Source organism: Ipomoea nil, unplaced genomic scaffold (genome assembly GCF_001879475.1).
Source record: "Ipomoea nil cultivar Tokyo-kokei standard unplaced genomic scaffold, Asagao_1.1 scaffold3321, whole genome shotgun sequence".
Lineage (NCBI taxonomy): Eukaryota > Viridiplantae > Streptophyta > Magnoliopsida > Solanales > Convolvulaceae > Ipomoea > Ipomoea nil.
Genome location: NW_017619749.1, coordinates 6,041,644 through 6,067,433, shown reverse-complemented (window position 1 = coordinate 6,067,433; position 25,790 = coordinate 6,041,644). Strand labels below are relative to the sequence as shown.

The following is a 25,790-nucleotide window of genomic DNA, read 5'->3' as shown; positions in this document are numbered from 1 at the left end:
CTACATCATCAAGTAAAAGTAAATTAAAAATGAAAAGATAATATTTCAATAATAATATTCTACATCATCAATAGTAAAGGTATATTTTAAACAATAGTAAAGGTAAATTAAAAATGGAACAAAAATATTTCAATAATAATATTCTACATCACCAATTAAAAATAAAACTAAAATTAGGTAAAAATACCATTGCATATGATATTCTAATTGATTAATTGACGGAAAATAAAAAGAATAATTGGTTGAAAATGAATATGATATTACTAATTGACTGATATTTTACGATGATATATTTTCACCCGAGTCACCCATTATAATGGACTGAAGATGTTAGCTATAGACGATGACGGACAAGATTATGTTGCTACTACAAATGTCGTCTACAATATGAGGTTTTAATAATGTGTAAATACAATTGGTGATATTATGTTTTTTTTAATGACAAAATTGCTATATATCTACGCACACAAAAAATAAAAATTTTTAAAGCAATTTAGAAAAAAAAAATAAAATATTTTTCATACAAATGAATTAGGATAGCAATTCATTCCTATAACTGAGTTGCTAAAGAATGAGCACGTTTGCCTAATTTATAAAAATACTAAACAATGATAAATAAAAGCTTCAAAGTTACAACACTGCATGCGTATATCTACACATTAGCTATTAATTTGAACAATTATTTGTTTAAATTCAAGCAACGATAACATCAAAACATATAAACGATCCAAACTATATCTTCAATTGCACTATATAATATTTAATGTTCTAATTTAAATAATTATATATCAATCCAGATATTCTTAATATATTACAACAAATTCACGGGCGAAACCATATCTTTAATTGCACTATATAATATTTGAGTTATTACTACAAAAAATCAGTCTTTAATCACGGTTAATTGTATGTTACTTTTTTCCGAGTCACCCATCCTGATAGTCTGATAGTTTTAACTTTAGACGATGATGGATAAAATTCCGTTACTACTACCAATGTCGTCTAGCTATAAAGAGATTTTCAATAATGTATAATTTATGCCATTGATATTATGTTTTTTTTTTTATATACAAAAATGACAAAATTGCTATATAGCTGATCTACATAGAAAATATATCTTCCGTATAAATAATTTATATAACTGAGTTGCTAGACAACGATCTAATTAGCCCAATTAATACAAATTATAGACACTGATATATAAAATCTCTAAAGTTACAACACCGAATGCGTATATCTACACGTTAGCTATTAATTGGGCAATTATTTATTCGAATTCAAGCATTGATAACATCAGAAAACATAATCGGTGCAACTCAATTCTTCAATTATATTATATAATATTCGATTTTATAATTTATACAATTGTATATCGATATAAATATTTTTAAAATTTTATAACAAATTCATTCCGTGCAACGCACGGGCGCAAATACTAGTAAATGAATAAATAGGATTTACTCCATTACAACTTTTTTTGAATATTACTTTTCCAATCTATTGAAATATAAAAAGTTAATACTATTTCTGAAGCTTAAACCCACAATCTCTTATATAAAAAAACAATTTGATACCACTAGATCACAATAACTACCACATTACAACTATTTACAAGCCAATTGGTACATAAAATTTACAATTTTATTGTTTGATTAAAAATTATAATTTTCTTAAACTATGAAATTATAATTCCTAACCTCTAAAAATTGAAATTCCAATCTATGGAAATGAAATTTCACGGCAAATGACAACTTTACTATTATTATTATTACCTAAATGCATTTTAGTCTTTATATTAATTAATTTTTCTTTTCCAATTCTCAATAATTTTATTCCTATTTACCAAACAATAAAATTATAAAAGTGACGCACAAATTAAATTATTACCAATATTATCTTGATCAAAGTTATTACATACTCTTTCTAGTGCAGTTTACGTTTTGTATGATTTGTGGATAAAGACATTTGTGTTTACTTTAGAACATGCCACAGATGAAAAAATTCCAGTAGAACATGCCACAGATGAAAAAATTCCAGTAAGTATGCACGTTTTCCATCTCCAACGAAACGAATCATTTAGTATTGACAGACACATACTGTTAGTTGAGATGTTAATGACACAGGCATATCATCAGATATTGAACCAAAAAATCAAGCCTCTGTATAGCATAAGTTTCAGAATGGTAGAGTCCAGTAGCCTTTACAAGAATGAATACTGCTAAATATATTACTTCATCAATTATAAATCAGAATCACAACAAAGATTTCTCATTATTCTTATCGACCCACCCAATAACAAAACATCCAAAATTTCTCTTCACAGACGCGCTGATGGTGGGAACTGGAAAGATAATATATCAGCACTTCATAGCATAACTGGCCGGTAGTAGACTGCAACTCGGAGTGTAATAGTTAAGGCCTTGTGCACTTACGAAACTGCTTCAATGGCGCTGCCCAGTGGCCAAGCCGCTTCGACAAGGGAGTTTTGGTATTTGACTTTCTTTACCAATGTGATGTATTGTTGAGGACCTATGCCTGTTCAACATGCGTGCAAGTAAACAATTTAAGAAGAACAGTTAATCTCTCTGAATGATAAGATAGTTTTATGGGTTTGCTGGAAACTCAACATAGCATCACTTACCGAAGCCATCAACCAGCAAACTGAACTCGTAAGTAAGATCCATACACAAGTATGGCAAGTTATTTGGATCAATACGAGGAAATTTGGATTTGGCATCCTCGAGCCCGGTTGAACAAGCACTTGAAGCTGCACTTTCAAAATCAACTGGGCGAACTTTTGCAACAGCCGCATTTGGATCAGCAACGATTCCAACCTTTGTTTGAACATAATGCAGTCAGCATTATCTAAAACGCACCCGGGCAAATTTGACCAACTCAGGAACAGGGGAAGTTGCTAAAACAAGAAAATTCCAGAATCAAACAAATCCAGGAAGATTTTGTACCTCAGAAGCTCTGTCAAAGAAAAATGAAGCAACAAATAGATTCTTTTGACCATTGCCTCCACCACCATTCCACACCCCTCCAAATGTGCATTTCATGTGAGTGCAGGCTGATCCATTGACTTTGAGAGCCTTAATAACCACCTCCCTACAACTCGTCATGCTTGAACCATAAGGCGAAGGTGACACTGGATAAGCTGCTCCTCCATATTTATAAGACCCTTGAAAAGAACATACAACTATCCTCAATATCCCATTTAATTAAAATTTAAAACAGAATAAGATATACCTAAAACATTCTTCATTTCCTCTACATGAGAAAAGTAGAAGGCAGACAAAAGTGACAGAAGGTGAGTAAGAAAAGTGGAATGTAGACAATAGCTCACTCCACTGTTGCACTTACTAGAAGCCATTAACAATGAGACTATTTTGTAACAACATTTTCTAGTGGCACTTCCATCAACTTTGGTGGTACAATGTGCATTTTAAAATGTGTTCCCCGAGGGGCGGGACTACTCACAAAAATACCAACCAGCATTGTAATAGCAACAAGTGTAATATGTTTGAAACTTGACATGCAAAAACAAAAATAATTGCAGGTCCACATGCAAATAGTGACTACCTTGATGTCCTGCCAAGATGCAAGGATTGCCAGATTTTCCAGTGACCTTCAAAATCTCAGCTCGAGCTGCAAGCAAACCATAGTGCAAATAGCTGTACAAAAAGAGATAGAGATCATATATTTGTCAATAGAAGATGAGGATGACTTAAATAAAGAAAGCATAATAGACCTGGACAACTAGCAAACTATATTCTTTGAGTGGAATGTAAAGCTCAAACCACTTTCATTGGTTACTCTGAAATTCTCATAATACAGAGTTATCCATTAAAGAACAAATACATGAATTCATGAAAGGGCAAGAGACAGACCTGTGGACATAAAGGTGATATTTTCTCCCCTTGAGATACATATCCTGCACATATCTATCCTCTCCTTTTGATGCCTTTGGCGCCTTTTGAGCATCTGACTCTGAGATAGCATAAGCCATTTGTACAGATCCACCTCCCAGATCAACTACTCCAACAGTGTCAGAGTACTCTTTACCCAACTTTCCTAATAGATAATTGATGGTCACCTGCACAGATGGAAAACATGCAAAAGAAAATTATAAAACTTCATCTTGTGATTGGACAAGCTATACCAAAGCAGAAGCATTTGACTAGCTAATGAGCTGATGACTCAACCAAACAAGATTGACTGTTAGAAGCAGTTTCTGGACTGTAATATTTCAACTCAGAAATTCAAAGTAATATGATAATATGATAATACTGTTTACAAACATTCAATCCCTAACTTGAGAATAATAATCTCCAACATTTAAACTAAATGTTCGCCACCAAGACACTCTAAACTTAAACAAAATTAATTAAATCATAACTTAAACTTCAATACATTCCCAAAAACAAAATTTTCCTAGAATTCTGAATTTAACAGAAATTGCAGAAAGGCGCCAGTAATGGAGAATTTTATCAGCTATTCTAGCACCTAATATGTTTTCAGTAAAATTCAGATCATATCTCAAATTTACTTTTATTTCATGGTTGTGACCTCCAAGAAAACCAATCATTTGATCAAAAGGAACATTCGAATAAGGCTACACGGTTCTATAGCTGTGAATTTCAAGCTCATTAGAAATTGGAATCTCTCCAGAAAAATAGCCAAGATTCTCATATTACTCATCTTTTATAAATGGAACACATACTCTATCCCAATTTTGGTAATCAAAGTAAAGATTTAAAGCCAATCAGCAAGATAGCTAAATTTCTAGCTCAGTTGAAGTGCACAAAAGCATGTAAACAAGGCAGCAAAGCCATATTAACATACCCACTGGTAAGCACCTTCCTGATTTCCATCCAAAACAGTAACCCAATCAGATCTTGAGTTGAAGTTGCTTTTCTTCTTCAGAAAATCCCTCACCTTCAACAATAGTATTTAATATAATTTAGTATATAATTGTTTAACCATCAATAAATTCCAAGTAAGAAAGAAAGTCATAAATGTAAAACAAGACATGCTCACTAAGGAAAATAGGATATAATTTGGAATGCAAAAGAAATTAATCAAGTTTACCGCTTGCAGGATCTTATCAGGTGCATCACCTTCCAATTGCCTCAAACCTGCAGTGGCCTGTGTAATGCATCCATGGACAGCATTAGGGAACAATGCAGGGTACAAGATCACATATTTATACAAGATAATGCCTCTTTACGAAGCAGTAGGATTGATTATAGTTACTAACCCCAACTTTGACTGGGGTGTAGGGGCGCATTTCAGCAGGAACTACACCCTCTGCCTTCTCAAGAAGTGATGCAAGAGAATTTGCAGCAGCCTTAGGCTCCTTTGGGTAAGCACTCAAACCTGGTTTTAACTATAGTACAGAAATCAAATAGACAGAGAGTCAGAGAATACAAACAGAAGACTAGTACAAAACTGTGGTAGATTATACAATGTCCTCCATGCATGAACTTCACATAATGACATTGAGAAAGCACAGTGACGTGGTTTAGTTACCTGCACAAAAAGTTCGAGTTCATTGCCTATTTGAACCAGATCGAGGTTCTTATCGAAACAGAAGACGTGGACCCTACTGCCTGAGCTTCCGGCGTCGAAGATGACGGCGTACCTCTTAGATCCGAAGTCGGGAGAGAATTTACGATTCAGCGACTCCATGGAATCAGCCGGGTATCGGGCGGGCATGACGAAGAGGACGAACGAAATGAGCAGCAGAGGCACAGAGATGATTAGGAGGACTCCCCGGTACCTCTGGATCACGTCGGACACGGAGTCGTGCTGGCCGCGGTTGCGCTTAAGTTGCTTCTCCATTTGATCGGCCGGAGCCGGCGGCGGCGGCGCTGGGTGTTGTGCCTCCAAGAGCTCAGCGGCCGATGGCGATCGATATCGGATCTGACCGTTTCCCGGCGGCTTCAACGGCTGCGCAGTCTCCTGTACCGTCTCCAGTGCTTCTGACTCTACTCTCACACTCTATGTAATCCCCACTGTCGGTCGATAGATTTGGCACCAGTCGATCAAATCAGATCTCAAGCCCGAATCGCATGCAACCCGACCCGCCAATGTCGACGTTCTTCGTTGTCGTTGAGTGTTCAAGCTTGCTTGCTTAATCCTCCTCCCCCGCGTCGTTAATAAACCATTTTCCCTTTCTTCTTTCTTAATTATTAATTAAAGTGAAGTGAAGTGAAGCCTCTTTAAGTCCAGAGCAAGTTTAGCAATTTAACGATTCGCCTTTGTAGTTTTTATGAATTTCAGTTCAGCCCACATTTAGAAATTTCTCTCTCAATTTGTCCTTCGCTTTCTATTTTTATTTGGCACAATTATACGAAATATTGTAAAGTGGTCCGTAGCGTACGTAATTAAGCATCTAATGCCAACATGGTTCAATTATTAATACACATATATTAAGATAATGACCCTGATTGGTAAAAAGTTAGTCTATCAGTCAATTTTGATTTATTTAACTTAGTTAAATAATCAATAAGAGTGTTTGATTAATTAACTTTTTGTAACAGTATAGTTTATTGCTCCAAAACACTAGAATTCAAAAAGTTGCTCAAAGCAGTTATTTGATTTATTTTTTTTTAGAAATTCATTTTGTATGTAATCAGCTAACAGCTAATTTACCAAATATTTTTCTACAATCAGCTTGTTATCAATTAGTCAAACTCACTAACTCAGCCAGCTAATAGCTATTTACCAAACATCTCCAATGTTTTTTTCTATTATTAAAATTAAAATTAACTTTAAAAATACAAGAAACACTAAGATTTTCATCATTTGATGTGTCAATATAATTCTTTTTATTCATTAATCATTAGTCACATGAATTAACTAATCTCATATAAATTATATATTTCTACATCATATGGTAAAAAGTTTTAGTGAAAAATTTGATCCCTTAGCATGATCCAAAATATAAACTTGTACTAATTACAAATTAATACATTGTAAGGTGAATCACTAACATATAAGTTTATTTGTATTATAGTAAAAATTTCTTTTTAGTATACTATTTAAAAATGAATGATTAGTACATTACAAATGAATTATACTAAAAATAAATATCTATCAGTGATCAATCAGTATAATTTACCACATTTATGCAATACAATTAGTAAAGACACTACCATTAACAACAATTATCTATATTTATAATTCGTTGTGAAAGTATATAATTTCACCACAAAAACATAGACTTTTATTGGACAAACCCCAATAAACTAACATTATGAACTGCATCAACCCTATAATCAATGTGACATCTAATTATTAGTCCTAACATATATCATGTAAACCTGCAATGGATTGAAAGTCCTCCAATGCTGCTTCGATAGATCCTTTTGCGTAATGTTTCGAGTGTTTATCACAATAGAAAAGTATTAAGCACGAGAAATGGATTTTTCTTTTTCGTAAGCAAACACCAAAAACAGCTGCATTTACTCAAGAAAGCATGAATAAAAGTCAAGGTTCACTCTCCCATGAGCAAGAACCAACATGAAAATTAATTGCTTTAACAAGAATGTGAGCAAGTTGGTTCGCTGACTGAATAATATGGGCAACGGATGGATTTTTTTATTTTTGATTTAGGTTGATCCCCTCAATTTAATTTTAAAAATAAAATATAAAATCCATCCATTGCCCACATTATTTCAAGTTGTATGAGTATAAGAATTACTCCGTAATATTCACAAGTATAGATATTAAATGTTTAACTTGAAAATCAATTAAAATAAATATTATAATAATTACTCATTATATCATTATAATTTATATTATAAAAGATGCCTTCAAAGGCAAAATTTTATTGGCAATTTAGCTTTACAGCATCTCACTTAACTGTTGCAGTGTAAGGCAAGCAAGGGAAGAAAAAAAACTATGAAATGAGAATAGTCCCAAAGTACAAAAAAAAAATCAATAAAATAAAATTGAGGCATGAGATAGTAATTATCCATATCCAAATATGACATTCAGAATGTAACATCACAATCCTCACTGAACATGCAACAGCATTTTGAAGTCATTGACAACTTTCATCCCAGAATGCAATGTTCCTGTTTAACCATCAAACGTAATATTATTAGGAATATATTTACCTATGCAAGCTAAGATTAGTCCGCACTCGATATAAAATCCGTCTAAGGGTTCAAAATGGTAAGGCTTCTCAGAAGCCCGCAAAACCAAGTCAGCTGTACAGAAATGAAAAGCAGAAGTTTCACAAAAGCTCGACTATACAGCTAATTTAAGCCTATACCGGTGCATATCCATACACAAATATATAGACGTCTTTCAGTTGGGCTAAAAGTAATGAAATAATGATGATGATGACAAAAACTTACAATGGCCTTCAGATGAACTGATGATCGGGTTGAGATTCTGGCATGATCAGCAGAGGATTGCAAACGAAAATTGATACCTAACCTATTAAACATAAAATGACATAATGAGAGACCTTCTTGAGAGTAATTGGAGAGGAACTCTAGCGAAATGTAACTTGAAGGGAAAAGATAAAAAGCTTCTAGATATGGTAACGTTTTGCCTATTCATTACATCATAAGGAGACTGTAACGGCTATTATCATTACCTTCTAACAACCTGACCTAGAAACCAGACACATGGCATGAGAAGCGCCCATAGCTACTGAAAGAACATGATGGCTCTCCAGTCCATCATCCTCCATGAGAAACTTAACTTCAACGGGAGATGATTGTATCTCTGGCAGGCCAGGAACCCCTAGCTGACAATCTTTTGCATTACCCCACATGAACAGTCTCCCATTCTCTGCCAAAACAAAAATATATTCTTTAGACAATCTTACACCCCTTTCGAATGTTTTTATGTTTTTTTTTTTTTTTTGAGTACTATTGACTCTGTTACAATGCAGTATCTGTTCATAACTACTTTCTCAACCTACTGAAGCACAAAGAGTCAATATTGCCCCTATTGAGGCTCGAACCCATGACCTCCAATGTGGGAGAGCCAGCCACTAGACCACAAGGTCATTGGCAATTTTTTATGTTATTAAACATAAAATTTGACTTTTTTTTTTAATTAATAGCACACAACGGGTAGCCAATACTTCTCTTTATTTTTTCATGTGTATGAGGGCTGTCTGAAAGTAGCAATGTCGCAGGGGGGAGGGATATCATGAGCAATGTACACTGAAATGTGTTTTATCCTTCTCCTCTAGTACCTTCAGTCATCTGTATTGGCACCAATATCTTCTTGTATAAATGCAGTTGCTTTGTGGCGTGCAGACAAACACACATATATACGTATATATGGTGGATAAGTAGATGTCCTTAAATATATTGTATCTTGCATTACCTGTTACAGCTGCCGATGAAGAACCGCCACAAGTTATAAAGGTTACCCTCTCATTAGCCAAAGCCTCAATCCTGACAGGAACTTTCTGGTTTTGAATTGAAGAATGACCCAACTGACCGTGGCCACCATGACCCCATGAAAAGACTTCACCCTTATCTGAAAGAGAATGCCACCGATAGATAGAATATATAAAATTATATACGGAGTAATTCTTTACTAAACAACAAACAAACATGGGAACATACAGACACAAAAACCTTGCCAGTAGACTAAGAAAACATTCAATTCATCATACCAGTCAAAGCAAGAGAATGGTATCCGCCACTAGCTATTTGAACTATACGGACATCTTTAAGACTATGATTTGGTTGTGGTTTCCAACCGCTACCTTTGTCCCCTCTTCCAAGCTCATAGTTGGAGTTAGCTGCAAAAAGCACACGTTAATTGCTCTAAAGTTAACTTGCGAGTTTCATCAATTAAAAAAACAATATGGCCCTGTTTGGTAAAAAATTGGCCTATAGGCCAATTTTGACTTATTTGACCACTATTAATTGTTTGATTTAGTTAAAATATCAATATAAGTGTTTGGTTAATTAGCTTTTTGCAATTCCAAAATGGTAAAATTCAAAAAGCTACTCCAAGCAACTTTTTCAATTAGCTTTTTCAAAAAAGAAATTATACCAAACAGCTATCAGCTAACAGCTAATTTACCAAACACTTTTCTACAACAGCTAATGTTATACCCTCTAATTAACACAATCAGCTAACAGCCATTTACCAAACAGGGCCATATGCAGTTAACTTACTAAAGCACTAAATGGGATATATACATTCTCATTCAATTGAGAGCAAGAAATGCTAATAAGGAAATCCTATGATGTAAAAATGCCATTATCTTCCATTTCTTTAGAGGGGTTGCTTTTATATGAAACTTCTATTATTTATATGTAGGCCTTCCTGTTAAATAGGAAATTACTAAGCCAATACACGAAGACTTCCTATCTTACAGCTGACTTCCTCTTAAAGCACTGCAATTAGAAGAGCAACAAAACTCACAAGCTGTATTTTACCTCCCCAGTTCCAGAGTTCACCATCTTCTGTCAGTGCCATTGTGAAGAATCCACCACACGAAACAGCAGCTACTCTGACAGGAAGTGCTTCCACTTTTGAAGGGATGCTAAGACCACCAGCTTCATTTGGCCCTCGTCGAGGACCAAAGCCTAGTCGTCCATCCCCTTCATCTCGACCCCAAGTATAGAGTTCACCTACTTAGTTTGAGTAAAAAATCAAAATCTAGTCAAGGAAATAAATATCAAAGAAATGGGCTTCTAATATCTGTTCCATATATCAAACTATTCAAAAAATTTATTATTTTCAATAAGTACAAAATATTGAAAACTATTTCAAATGAAAATGTAGGACAACCAGATAAAGTTATATTTTTAATCAGCAAAACTGCATGAGCTTAAAAAGAAAGACACGCATACGATAGTATGCAACTATAACACAACTAAGAGAATATGTGTATATCAAGTATCACTCACAATTACACTGATGAGAAACAACTAATGCTGCAAAAGCTTCTTAATTCCACTTGCACACTTATTCCCACAAAAGTTAAAATTTTGGGACAATACTAAAAAACTTTTATGCAAACACTCCCAAAAAATTCCCAAGTACCAATTGTTCATTCTCTCCATGAAGTCTAGGAGATCAACTTCTTTTAGATGGGGGGAAAATCAACGTAGTCCACATTACATGGCATGCACGACATCAAAGATTAGTTCTTTCTCTATTTCATTCGAGTAATTCTAGTGTTTCCTTCACTAGATTGGTAAAAATGTAATACCAGCTAATAATCAAGCTCCTGACCAGATTTCGTGATAGCAGCTGTGTGTGTTCCACTTGTTGCAATGTGACTTATCTCTCCATCCCAAGAGCCCTCAACTAATCTAGGGACCAGCTCTCTGGTATACACAGAATGTCCAAGAGCCCCGAACCCGCCGTAACCCCTGAAAACATGGCAAACGAAAGATCAAAACTTGTAACTAAAAATTGATAACCTTCTTGAAAAAAAAAAAAAAAAACAGAATAACGTTGGAGTTAGAACAGACCAAGTGAAGACCTGACCAAGAACGTTTAGGGCAACGGAATGCAGGCCGCCAAGTGCCATGCTTCGGAGGGAGCCCAGTAGAGGGTTCAGAGTGGGAACAAAGACTGGATTCTCGTGGCCAAATCCGAGTCGGCCCCCGTCTCCTTTGCCCCATATCCAGAGATTCCCATCAACAAGCAACGACGAATGGAATAGGCCGCAAGAAATACCTACTTCCACCGGAATTTCCGCCGCATTTTGCGGAGAAGGCGGAATCGGTTGCGCGGAAGGAAGACGGCCGGGAATCGACGAAGATAACCGGAAAGAGGGGGGAAGTGATAGGGATGCCACCGGGGCGGGGCATATCCGGATTTCTTCGATGCCGCCACCTAGTTGGCCGGAGGCGCCGCGGCCCCATGATAATAGCTGAACAGTCACGAGTTGTTGGGAGTCAATGCCGTCGGACTTCCAGAGAAGGGGAACTTTTGATGAGTGAGAGGTGGAAGAAACCGAGGAGAGATGGCGCCGCCAGTGCCGCCGTGGAAAAGTACGAGTAGTACAGTGACGGAATGCCATCAGCACATCGCTCACGGTGGAAGTGGTTCCAGTAGCCGCCGGAACGGTCGCTGTAGCCTGCACGAGTGCAGGGTTAATTCCGTAAACTAAAGTTTAGTCTGTGAAATAAACTATACATGATAAAATATGTTTTAAGATTAAAACATAACTACGACATCACTTACTATCTAGTCCTACGACCATTCTATCTTATGAAGAAGTGGTGGAGGACTAATGTCGGGCAACTATGGCCCTTTTTACGTATTGCTCTTTAAATATTATCTCTAGACTAGTTAATGTTAGTGCTCATACTTTAGCTACGCTAGCTTTCGATCAGGAACACTCTATGTATTGGGACTATGTCCCGCCTGACTGTTTGATTCCTCTCATTAATTAAAATATGCCAATAACTTGGCTTTCAAAAAAAAAAATGTTTTTAAGATTAAACAAATGTAATATCTTTTCAATCCATATTATATCCCTAATTTATGTCTGTTTTTTCTATTTTTTTTATTATTATTATGTTATAAAAGTTGTACTACATAATTTTTTTTTTAAAATATAATCCTACTATTATAACTTCTGTTATTTTTTCGCATTATTATATTCTATTCTAAAATTATAAAATAGTGTAATACAATTCCCTCTGCACATCTAATCTAATCTATACTATATATAAAAACAAAATCCTTAAATTTTAACTTCCCGCCCAATTCCTAAAAAATCTCTCTTCCCAATAAAATATATTGATTTTTACTTTCTCATTCGTACAATAATTCTGGGTAAAATTCTATTCTAAAATTATAAAATAGTGTAATACAATTCCCTCTGCACATCTTTTTTTTTTTGAATGCTACTAGCTCTATTACATTGTAGTATCTGTTCATATACTATACTATATATAAAAACAAAATCCTGAAATTTTAACTTCCCGCCCAATTCCTAAAAAATCTCTCTTCCCAATAAAATATATTGATTTCTACTTTCTCATCAATATACAATAATTCTGTGTAAAAATTCTATTCTAAAATTATGAAATAGTGTAATACAATTCTCTCTGCACATCTAATCTATACTATATATAAAAACAAAATCCTGAAATTTTAACTTCACGCCCAATTCCTAAAAAATCTCTCTTCCAAACAAAATATATTTATTTCTAATTTCAAATTCGTACAATAATTCTGGGTAAAATTCTATTCTAAAATTATAAAATAGTGTAATACAATTCTCTCTGTGCATCTAATCTATACTATATATAAAAACAAAATCCTGAAATTTTAACTTCCCGCCCAATTCCTAAAAAATCTCTCTTCCCAATAAAATATATTGATTTCTACTTTCTCATTCGTACAATAATTCTGGGTAAAAATTATATTCTAAAATTATAAAATAGTGTAATACAATTCCCTCTGCACATCTAATCTATACTATATATAAAAACAAAATCCTGAAATTTTAACTTCCCGCCCAATTCCTAAAAAATCTCTCTTCCCAATAAAATATATTGATTTCTACTTTCTCATTCGTACAATAATTCTGGGTAAAAATTTTATTCTAAAATTATAAAATAGTGTAATACAATTCCCTCTGCACATCTAATCTATACTATATATAAAAACAAAATCCTGAAATTTTAACTTCCCGCCCAATTCCTACAAAATCTCTCTTCCCAATAAAATACATTGATTTCTACTTTCCCATTCGTACAATAATTCTGGGTTAAAGTTGTGAAGTGTCAAAAGTTCGGCAAGGCATAACTTTTGACTCGATTTTCCGTTTTGGACAAATGTTTTTTTGAAATTGCGTAATTTTTCGAGATCTATACACCGCAAACTGCTGTAGGCGGTTTTGCTCACCAATTTTTAAAAAAATGATTTATTAAATAGTTTCTAAGAAAAAACTATGAGAACCTTATATTTTATTAATGAATTTTTAAATTTTGTAATTAAAAAATTGTCCCGTGCTTTATTTAATAATTCTCTTTATAATTGGTCAAATTATTTAATTATGATAAATTATGGAATAATTAATGATGTTAATCCAAATCTTAGAAGAATATTAGAATTGAAGAATATTTAATTATTGTTATATTATTATTGTGACTCACGGAATACAATACAAGAATATTTAATTATGGTTATATTATTATTGTGTGGCTCACGACCATTATATACTAACAAAACTTGAAAAGAAACTAATAATCATAATATAATATTAATATAAGTGGTAAAAATAATATCTAAAAGTAATTAAGTGTTAATAATAATAGTAAAAATATTAACGTAAGAATTATAACATAGAACAAATCGTAATAATTAATAACTATAGTCTAGGATTAAATTTGGAATTGTCAGGAAAGATAAGCGATCTCTGGTGAAATTAACTCTTTATCGATTTAAATATTCTTAATATATTATAACAATTCCATTTCGTGCATCGCACGGGTGAAAATACTAGTTTTTTTTTAAAAAATATAATCCTACTATTATAACTTCTGTTATTTTTTCGCATTATTATTATTATTATACATATGCATACACAATATTTTTTCTTACCTCATTCAATGATGAATTTTAATTAAATATTACCATAGTTATAGTCAATAATTTATCATTTCTATAATTCTTACCTCAATAATATTAATATGAATTCTACCATATACTCCTAAAATGCTCTGTCGGATCGGAGTGTGGATGGCTCTTAGGGTTGGGGTTCAACCTTTTGGAAGAATGAATTTTAATATATATATATATATATATATATATATATATATATATAAGGTTTAAACATTGAGTATTATTATTTGGTATATATTTTTGTGTATCGTGCATATAAAATACTAGTTAAATAAATAATTAGCAACGTCTTAAAGAATTATTACATAGTATTATTTATCAAGATTTAGGATTTATTTGAAGATCTTGGATATGATTTGGATGGGTTAAGGTGAATACGGACGGCAATGGCAGCACAAGACACAATAGAGCAACGTGTGGAGGTGTCATTAGGGACAAGAAAGTCGATTTCTTAATGACGTTCTCCAAAAGGCTGGGATCGTGCGGACCGCTGGAAGCATAGCTTTGGGGCATTTATAATGGCCTTAAGCAAGTAAGAAATCAGGGTTTCAATAAAGTTATAGTTGAAGCCGACAACACCAAAGCTATCAACCCGATAAGCAGGAACGACGAATACGAAGGTCTAGGAAGGAATTTAGTTTAACTTTGCATAGCAACCAATACATTGAACTGGGAAGTAAAGTTCAGGCATATTCCAAGGGAACAAAATAAATTGGCGGATCTTATTTCTAGCATGGCTTTTGACGATAATAAAGAGGAACACATTTACGAGTACGCTACCGCCAACACGCAAAGGTTCTTTAGAGAGGACGGTCTTGATTTTCTTGCAAGCAATATATTAGTATAAGGGTCAAATACTAACCTTGAGTGTACCTTTTTTTTTTCTCCAAAAAAAAAATTCATTAAAAAACTGTTCATTTTGACAAAAAATATATTTTTAAATTTTTGTAATCTACTCCGTATTTGTTGAATTCATCTCTCCCTACTTTCTTTCTGTTTGTCTCTCTCCCTCTCTTGCACTCGGACGGTCGGACCTTTGGTACATGACTTGCCTCACCCTTTATCAAATTTTCATCGTCAGGTACATTTTATCTTCAAATTTATACGTCTGGTGCGGCGTTGTTTTGGGTTAAAAGTACGTACAACGTCTCTATATTATAGTGTTATTCAATTTAGTTTTTATATTTTTATTTTGTTTAATTTAGTCTATGTATTTTAAAAAGTAGTATAATTCAAGATAATAAATTAATAATTAACGGTATTAATATTATCGTTAACTTGACTTATGTGACGTTGAGATCATCACTACATACTTATATTCTAACTCATATATTATTTTATAAATATTTAAAATTAATTATTTTTATTATCAATATATTACGTTAATATGTCAAAAATAAATATTTACAAGCATGATGACATCAAGTGTTCAAATCTCATAGCTACTTTAACCCGTTGTTTTATTATTATTATTATTATTATTATTATTATTATTATTATTATTATTTGTTGCTCAGCACGCGTTAGAATAATGAACACTCTGTAATAAGATAATGTATTTTATGTATTAAAATAATGTACTTTATGTATTAGAATAATGTTCTTTATGTGTTAGAATAATATACTTTATATGTGTAAAAATAATGTATCTTATAAGTTTTTTTTAAAGGATATTTTATAAATTAAAATAATGAATGTTATGTGTTTTTTAAGCGTGGTCTACACAGTAATAATTGGACCCCTCCACCATGAGTCCAAAACCCCTCCTTCCTTCAAGCCCAACTATCTTCCATCCCTCTCGTATGGGCCTACTTCCATACTTCTAAGCCCAATTCCCCCTTCACCTTATTTTGTTACTTATTCCAATCGCTATATCGTGCACCAGAGCGCACAATGCATTGTGCATCCTGACCTAAAATGATATTGTTTTTATAAGTTATGTGGAGAGTTGATGCGACGGACACCGTTCCGTCCGTCCAATTTCATTATATGTTTTTTTTTTTTAAACACTTGTGTTTATGTGTATTGTGTTAAGAGTTTATGTGTATTGTGTTAAGAGTTCATGTGTATTGTGTCAAGAGTTCATGTGTATTATGTATTATATTAGAAATTTATGTGTATTTTACTATAAAATTCTGTACATTCAGAATAGGTTTTTTTTTTTTTTTTTTTTTTTATATATAGAAATTAACGACAGAAACAGAAAACGACGTCGTTTTGACCAGTGCAGAATATAATTTGCCTACTTATTCCTTGAGACCTTAATAACACCTAGCCCAATTGGCCCATGACCCCAATAGTTCAAATCTAGACCTTCAAAACAAATGGTGGCAAATTATATCGTGCACTGCGGTACATAATCGATTATACATTGAGCTTCAAAACGACGTCGTTTTGTTTAATGAAAAGAAACAGTACCCGTTTTGCACCGTTCGGCAAAAAATAACTCTGTTATTCAATTTTATTTTGTATACACTGCAATTTCAATTCAACACAACTATAGTTTCATTTCGATATAAGTACAGTTTCATTGATATTTATACACTCAAATATGTGAAAATGTTATTTAGTTTTATTTTATATACACTATAGTTTCATTAAAACACAACTACATGATCATTTCAATATAACTACAGCTTCATTGCACAATATACACTCAAATATGTGAAATGTTATTCCGTTTCATTTTATATTCACTGCAGTTTAATTTCACCACAACTACAGTATCATTTTGATATAACTGCAGTTTCATTTGATAATATATAAAATAATACGTGAGGCAGTGTCGGTTTAGATACACTGTAGTGTCAGTTTAGATACACTGTAGTTTCAGTTGGTAATTAACACACCAAAAAATACGCGATCCGTTAACCGTAACGGCGCGACGTTTCTTTAGTTAAAGAAACAACGCCGTTTTGACCGCGGTATATGTGCACCGCGGTCCACAATATAACGACTGACAAATGGTCATTCTCAAATGTGACGATGGATTTATTTTAAAAGTCTAGATGTGAACCTTTTTTTTTTTTTTTTGTTAGCTATAACGGTTAAGAAGACAATATTATATTCGTGCCAATAGGATCCCAAGAGTAATAACTTACTTTTTCATAAGAGACCCGTGTCATCTCATAATCTCATTTACATTTTATGGGTCTTGTCATGTTATTTTTTAAATAGTTAAATGAATATAATAAAATTTAAAATATGCACATAAAGCAAAATAAATCTACACGTAAGTAAGGTCAACGACAAGTCGACAACTAGCTTATTACAAGTAATTTGAATTCAATTTCACGTTTTGTTGGTTTAATTTTTTTTATTTTTTTTCAATTAGATGATTCAATTACACTACACTATACAACAACTAAGGGGTTTATTTGAATTTTTTTTTTTTTTTTCTGTTTGTAATTTACAAAGCTTTCAACAGTGATGTTGGTTGCCTCGTCTGAGGATAATAGCTCACCATCGGCCATTTTTATTGCCTTTAATTTGTAGAAAGTTCTACCATTATTACTTGAATGTGTAACTTATGTTAAGTCTATTTTGTGACCATAACCGTCAAAGGAGTATAAAGTGATAAACCAATTTATGTTATCTATAACTAATCAGCTTAAATCAAGAAAGTCAATAGAAATTCTCAAGGGAAGTTGATCTTTTGTCATTCTTATTGCTAGCGTGTCATAATTTTGGTTCTATAAAATTATCGTATGAAAGTAAACTTGGAATAATTTCAACTCCCACTGAGCTTATCTGCATCATGTTCTTCTTTGATTCGATTGCAATCATGGAGGCAAATAATATAGTATGAAACCGGCAGTGGTGAATGAAACCTAGCTGAGGTCGTCGCAAGCAATGGTGAATTGTCCATATCATGGGGAATTATATTGGGGTTGCCAGCAATGTGATTGGTATGGAGCAAGTTATCAATACAAACTAAGGATGTTATTTTTATATTTATTATTGTCAAACATATTACCAACAAAATTATAACTTACAAACAGTCACTTTTTGATGTGGCAAAATGTCACATTATGAATATACAATTCCCACGTCAAAAGATAAATGTTTGTGAGTGATAAATATAGAGGTGTGTAGTATGATAAACAAAAAAAATAAAACAATTTAAAAAAAAAATTAAGAGTTTACTTGGATTTTCATTAAAATTGTTATAGAATTTTTTTAATTTTTCTTTTGTTGTTTTTTTTTTTCTTTTTGTTTTTTTAATCTCAAGAGTTATGAAGAAATCGTAGGCACAATTCATGTGTGATAAGTGTTACCACTTTATAGGTTGTTAATGAAGTAGCGATTTTGTCTATCTTGAATTTTTTTTTAATTATTCTTCAGAAATTTTAAAATTTAGCTAAACAAATGACTAATAAAATGAAATTTTACACATATTATTGCTCTTATTTTATCTACTCACGCTACAAACTACATGATTTAATAGGCAAAAACATAAAAATGTAGATCATTAACCTCTACTATACTGATTGAAAATATACACAATTAGTGTAATTAAAGTAACCAATTTGAGTATTAAATCACTAAGTCATGAAAGTGGAGGGTAAATATTAAAAAAATTTCACCCTTGTCCAATTTTTTTTCTTAAGTCCTATTATATTCAAATTAAGTACCAATATACTTGAAAAGTTAAAGCATAACATATACAAAAGAAATCATATGCAACAATTAATCCGACTTCAAGTTCAAAATGCTCAAACAACCGATTGTTAAGTGTTAACTCATTATCAACCAACTATCTAATACCATTATACGATAATTAACATTTCGTACAAAAGAAACCTAATACGGAGTATAATTTATGTTTATGTATTTATGATGATTGATTGACAAACAATAATTCGATAGGGACTTGACCCAATGCCCCCATTGCTTGGACTGCTCATCACTTCAGGGCAATGCATAGATTTATATATATATATATATATATATATATATATATATATATATATATATATATTTATTTATTTATTTATTTATTTATTTATATATTTATTTATTTATTTATTATTTTCATTGCTTGAAATTGTTATTTTTAACTTTTTAATGTCTATATATATATTAGTTGATGGCAATGCCCTAATTAGAGATTTAGAAAAATAGAGATACTGTACTAATTAAGATGCTCTTAATTGCAAACCCGTGTGAAATTTTAACTCTGCCTTGTCAATTTTACAAAGTGAACCACTTACGAATTTATGATGTACTATATATATATATATATATATATATATATATATATATATAGAGAGAGAGAGAGAGAGGCGGGTTCAGGTGCGCAGTGTCTTACGGTGCGGCAACACCAATAGTTCACCAAATATGCACCATCAATGTTAGGAAATACACCACACAAAATAGAGTAAACAGAGCCCTGCATCACCAAACACACACCATTAGGTGTGAGTAAAAACACCATACACTGTTCGGAAATACACCATTGGGGGTGGTGAGTTATATGGTGTGTTTTTTTGAGTCTGTGGTGTATTTTGTGATGTTTTATTACATTTCATTGGGGTGTGTTTTTATTACACTGTTGGTGCATATTGTTAACACTGTTGGTGTATTATGGAATTTGACCGCACCGCCGCACCGTAAGACCCCGCCGCATATGAGCGCTCTTTTATATATATATATATATATATATATATATATACAGGGTTGAGTTTAAATGAGGACAGAAATATATAGAGGACTGTGAAGACAAATAATGGACACACAACAAAATGGCACACAAGCAGTGACGGAGCTACGTGATGGGGTAGGGGGGCCCTGGCCCCCCCATCACCCCATCCCCACCCCTTACCCTCACCCTAAATTTTTTAGCAAATATGTATGTATATATTGATATAGTAGAGATAAAATATACTTTTGGCCCCCCCTCTATTTTTTTTTTTTTTTTTAAATAAAACAATCTATTATGTTTATATTAAATGAACTCAAAATATATATTAAAGTTCACTATTTTTCATTAAGTAAAAAAAAATAAATCATATAATTAAAATTAAAATTTTTCTTTATTATCTTATTTCTTTTATCAAGATTTTAATAATGAAGAGAATCAAGTATACATTTTAATTTTAAAAAATCTCCAAATCAGAGATATATGCTTTGATTTTATTAGTTATGTTGATTAATTAATTAGTGATTTATTGTGTGTTTTAAATGTTTATTTACATTTTTAAGATGTACATTTGCTAGTTTAAAACTTTAAATGATTAATTTTGAAATTGACAAAAATTAATATTGAATGTTTAATTCGTCTTGGCTTTTGTCTTTTATCTCTCAAATTTTGAAATATTCAGTTAATTAGTGAAATGAATATCAGTTAATTATGAAAAAATTTGGTGACAAAATAATTGAAAAATCTTTTTATTTGATGTTAAGAGAATATATATTTAATAAATGTTGTTGCTATTGTTATTATTATATTTTGTGTTATGTGAAAAATTTATAAAGTAATGATCGGCACATGTGTCGAGGTACTCATATAATTATGTATTTCATACTTTATTACACATAGTATAATCAGAAATTATTATCAATAATAATCACAATAATGTATGGTATATATAATAATATGATACGATTAATTATAATGTCGGCTAAAATTGTAAATTTTCTCTACTACATCGGCCCCGCCAACTCAAGTTTTCTGGCTCCGTCCCTGCACACAAGAATACATGTAAACATCAGGTTTCGAACCCAGGCTCTATTAATTAACAAATGTATGCACGTGACATACAAATTGTGGCACACGACTACATTCGGCCATGCACACAATTTAGTCAGCCTTTTGTTATTCCGTCAAATTGGTGTCAAATAAATGGACAATTCAGTAATCTCAATATTGGTATCCTTTTACTCTCAGCCTTGCTAAGTGCGAAATCCATCTTTCTTTTACGAATTACTTCTAGAATTACTCCCAAACTTGTGAATCAAAATTTATATTCGCAGGTTTCAGAGTAATTCGTAAAAGAAAGATGGATTTAACACTTCGTAGGTCTAGGAGTAAAAAAAATGTCAATATTGAAAGTACTAAATTGTACATCTATTTAACACCAAATGAACGAAATAACAAATAGAGGACTAATTAAGAAAAAACACAAAAGTCTAGGAGTACATTAGGTCACCAAAGTTGTTTAGGACGAAATTGAGAAAACCATTATAGTCGATGACCATTTTGGGTATTAACTCTTTTGTGTAAGTTTTTTTTTTTTTTTTTTTTTTTTTTTTTTGGTATCATTTTCATTCTTCTAGTGCATATTTTTGTCTCTTTGAGTGAATAATTGCTCCATTTGAGTCACATTTTAGTGCCTTTAAGTGCACAATTTTGACATTTGAGTGCGCATTTTTGTGTCTTAGAGTGCACACTTTTAATCTTTGATTACACATCTTTGTGCCTTCAAGTGTACATTTTTGTGCATTTGAGTGCACATATTTGTGCTTTCAAGTGCACAATTTGAACTTCGAGTGCACATTTTTGTGCATTCAAGTAGTGTACATTTTTGTAGATTAGAAATGTAATTTTTTTTAAAGAGTCATTGATTTGTCCAGATCAATAATTCATATTTATCCGTATTTTTTACCTGAGGCCCTCTTCACAGTTGATATATATATATATATATATATATATATATATATATATATTTATTTATTTATTTATTTATTTATTTATTTATTGCAAGAAGAAAAAAAAAAATTAGTGCTCCGAATTGAAGTGCACTATACAAGACAATAAGATTGCCTAAATACACTAGGCATTATAGTAAATTCCCACATGATATGTTAATGAATGGTCATCAACAAAATTAAATATGCTTGTGGAAAAATGTCCATCACAATTAATGTTCAATTATAAGTCATCGTGGACGGTCCAATTAATTATAAGTCATATATTGCAATGTGGAGTGTGAGGTGGATGAAAATTCTAAGCTTTGTAAATATTCTCTTAATTGTATAATGTACCTTAAGTTGTATAGAAGTCATCAAATACTTGTACACTAAGCTAGTGTTTACAACAAGGCTAAATTATATTTTTTTTGGTTGATAACAAAAAATTTATAAACTTATTCTAAATTGATTGACTAGTTGAATTGTAACTCGACAAATAATTAATATCTCAAACAACTACATATAAATAAGTAAAATAATGTACAAGTTGTTGGTATATATATACACACATAAACAAGTTGATGAATGCAACATTAAAAGATTGAGAGACCTCGATCAATCTAATATAAGGAGATGAAGTCTCATTGCAAACATCGTAAAAATTTAAAATTAACTTAGAGTGACGAATTTAATGAATATTTTTAAAAAATGAAGCATTAATTGCTGCATATGTACTTGGACAATGCAAGTACAAGTCCACTTCATTCCCAGCCAACCCACAACCTCTTTTCATCGCGGTGTGGGGCTCATTAAAATTAATGCAATTGCATGGCGATATATAATTCAATTCCTTTTACACTAATCAATCACCTACAAATAGCTTTCAAAAAAATAAAAATAAAAATTTTAAAAATCAATCACCTACAAATTTTTCTTATATTTTTTAAATTGAAAATTCTATTTACACAACTCTAATTGTTATTTATATCACCCTTCGATATCTGTGTTAGTTTTATAAGTGATGTAAATAGAATAACTTGTTATTTACATCACCTTCATTAAAGTTAGTCAAACATTATATTTTTATTTAAAATATTTATTTTTTAAATTAAATAATTATTTAAAAATTAAAACATTAAAAAAAAAAAAAACTCTCGCCTTCTTCGGTGAGAAGGCGGGGGCTACCATCTCACCCTTCTCCGTTGAGAAGGCAATCCAGTGGGTCACCTTCTCCAGTGAGAAGGCAACCCATCGCCTTCTCACTGAAGAAGGCGAGGGGTTGATTTTTTTTAATTTTTTTAATGTTTTAAAATTTTAATTAAAAAATTATTAATGGAGTCTCATAAATTACATTTGATCATGTTGGTATAAATAGTCATATTTACACCATGCCATTTACACCACCTATGTAATTATTGAAATTTTTATCTTTTTATAATTCCAAGATTATTTACATTCAATTTTTACTAAAAGGTGATACAAATAACAACACCATTTTCCAATACTTACGCCACGTTGTTCATCCATTCTAAATACAAAATAAAACTTTAGTACTTCTTAAATTCATATGATACTCACACTTACTTTGTCGATCAATGAACTTGTTATTATATTTTGTCGATTGTAACTTAAATTTAAAATATAACTTGTAAAACACAAAGTATAAATCACTAATACATGCATAATATTTAATAATTTTTCTTGCTTACAACCTTACTTTCGAGACACTCAGTTTAATAAAATAGTAGAAAGATGAATTACAGTTATGTACTTAATGATCCATTAAGTCGGAAGACTAGTACTGCCTGATGCCAACAAAAAAGCTATCACATTGAATGTGATTCTCATACCCAAAAAACAACCAAGCAAGCTGCAACATCTAATAGTTTTTCTAGATATATATAATAATATCACTTCGTAGTTCGTATAAAAATTAATAGGCGTACCGTGTACGTGTACCAATACGAACACGGAAGCGGTTTCGTAGTGTGGAAGGATGGGTGCGATTGAGAGAAGAAAATGGCAATGAGGCGGTTAAACTTCAATTAAAAACTAGATGGGAATGTGAGAAGCCAGGCAGCCAGTTGTCGCATAGGAAATGGGTCATTAAATGCACCTCAACAAATGTGAACGGCTAGGATGATGAGAAGGGTTTAATGAAGCAATCTGGTCCGAGCGTCGTAGCTTGCGAAGTTAGAACATCTCCTCTATAGTCCACACCTCCATCAAAGCGGCCATAAACCCTCCCAACTAACCTCACCGGCCCCAATTTAATGAGAAGATAGCACACATTACATCGATGCAAGAAAATCTACCCAGTGTGCGCTTCCACCGTGTGTCCCTCCCTCCATCTCCCCATGTTTTGTCTGCATTTTATTTTCACCTCAAAATAATATTCTTCATGGAATTCGAATCAATTCTATTCACAATAATATAATAGTTAATAAAGCCAGCATAGACAGCTTAATTGGTCGCATTTGTGAGTTGAGTCTCACCAATTCTTGGAGTAACCTCTTAAAGTGAGAGAGGCTCCTTGTGCAGGTGTTACATAATCCCCACACTGCTGCCTTGAGATTCGAACGATTGTAGGAATATAATACAACTACCTTAAACTCAAATAAGGACGTTAGTTGTGTTCGTAGGTATGAACAAGATTGGTTTATCTCATTGTGATCCTTTGCCGGCCTAAGGTTATAAGGCGGGGTTTATCTAGTGTATACCATGTAACCATGAATTTTCTTCGTCACCTAAAAAAAAATGCATTGTGTTCTTGTTAAATGGTTTACAAATTGTGTTGCTCAAGAACTTGCTAGGCAATGGGGTTTCCTTGATTGACCGTAGGGAATGGTTTTCCAATCCACCTCTTGTTTTTGTCTTATGTCCTTTGTTTTAATTTCATGAATGAATAAAATCTTTTCGGTGTAAAAAAATGACTTTTTCCGTTTCAATTTTAATATACAGGGTTGAGTTAAATAAAGTCATTTTTCAAACAATTGAAGGTCACAAAAATTACTTTGCAGGGAATTGAAGATTAAAAAAAAAAAAAAAACAGAGTATAATTAAGAAGCTGGCCAAAAATACTAGTTGTATATAATTTAAGACGAAAAGTATTATTTTATCTTTTAATTTATCATTTTTACTATTTGTTAACACAAACTTTATCGAAACATCTATTATTTTTTACAATTTACTTATGAGAGATGGGCAAAGAATGATTAAAATAAAGAAGATGTTATAATGTCAAATCGAATTACAGCAAGAGATCAGATTACTCACGTAGTTACATACACATATCTGCAATGCATGTATAATTGCTGTCGTAACATTATTTATTTTTTGTTCGATAAAAACAAAGATGTTTCATTGGACAAGTTGGCTGTGGAACATACACGCTGGAGTTTTGATGCCAAGCAATGCAACAACAATACAAACATATGTGATTTCTTATGATCAAAACACAATTCAATGGGTTAACTAATTCAAAATAAATCGAGAGATTTTACTGTATTAATAATTTATAAATGAATTTGATTTTATTGTGACTGAAAATATAGAGTTTAAACTTATCAACTATT

General features: G+C 32.1%; 2 protein-coding genes across 5 annotated transcripts; both read right to left on the bottom strand.

Annotated features, from left to right (window-relative positions):
• Positions 1 to 2,136: 2,136 nt before the first annotated feature.
• LOC109170022 (apyrase 2-like) lies at positions 2,137 to 6,220 on the bottom strand. 2 transcript variants are annotated; one of them, XR_002052334.1, is made up of 9 exons: positions 5,533 to 6,220; positions 5,261 to 5,389; positions 5,092 to 5,148; positions 4,846 to 4,938; positions 3,891 to 4,096; positions 3,583 to 3,674; positions 2,964 to 3,181; positions 2,642 to 2,865; positions 2,137 to 2,535 (listed from the first exon to the last, which is right to left on the bottom strand). XR_002052334.1 is itself a non-coding variant. In XM_019318941.1 (9 exons), the coding sequence occupies exons 1-9, from the start codon at positions 5,842 to 5,844 to the stop codon at positions 2,429 to 2,431; spliced, it is 1,407 nt and encodes a 468-aa protein (XP_019174486.1). In that variant the 5' UTR covers positions 5,845 to 6,217; the 3' UTR covers positions 2,137 to 2,428. The 2 variants fall into 2 exon arrangements, 1 of the variants encoding a protein (XP_019174486.1); XM_019318941.1 differs by having other exon boundaries at positions 2,642 to 2,834; positions 5,533 to 6,217.
• A 1,583-nt stretch (positions 6,221 to 7,803) lies between these two features.
• LOC109170023 (ultraviolet-B receptor UVR8) lies at positions 7,804 to 12,135 on the bottom strand. Of its 3 annotated transcripts, XR_002052335.1 has the most exons (8): positions 11,472 to 12,135; positions 11,230 to 11,369; positions 10,428 to 10,622; positions 9,653 to 9,781; positions 9,358 to 9,513; positions 8,615 to 8,811; positions 8,370 to 8,451; positions 7,804 to 8,084 (listed from the first exon to the last, which is right to left on the bottom strand). XR_002052335.1 is itself a non-coding variant. In XM_019318942.1 (6 exons), exons 1-6 carry the CDS (start codon positions 12,023 to 12,025, stop codon positions 8,618 to 8,620), a joined length of 1,368 nt encoding a protein of 455 aa, XP_019174487.1. In that variant the 5' UTR covers positions 12,026 to 12,135; the 3' UTR covers positions 8,497 to 8,617. The 3 variants fall into 3 exon arrangements, 2 of the variants coding, with proteins under 2 accessions (XP_019174487.1, XP_019174488.1); XM_019318942.1 differs by lacking the exons at positions 7,804 to 8,084; positions 8,370 to 8,451 and having other exon boundaries at positions 8,497 to 8,811; XM_019318943.1 differs by lacking the exons at positions 7,804 to 8,084; positions 8,370 to 8,451; positions 8,615 to 8,811 and adding an exon at positions 9,070 to 9,233.
• Between the last annotated feature and the right edge of the window lie 13,655 nt (positions 12,136 to 25,790).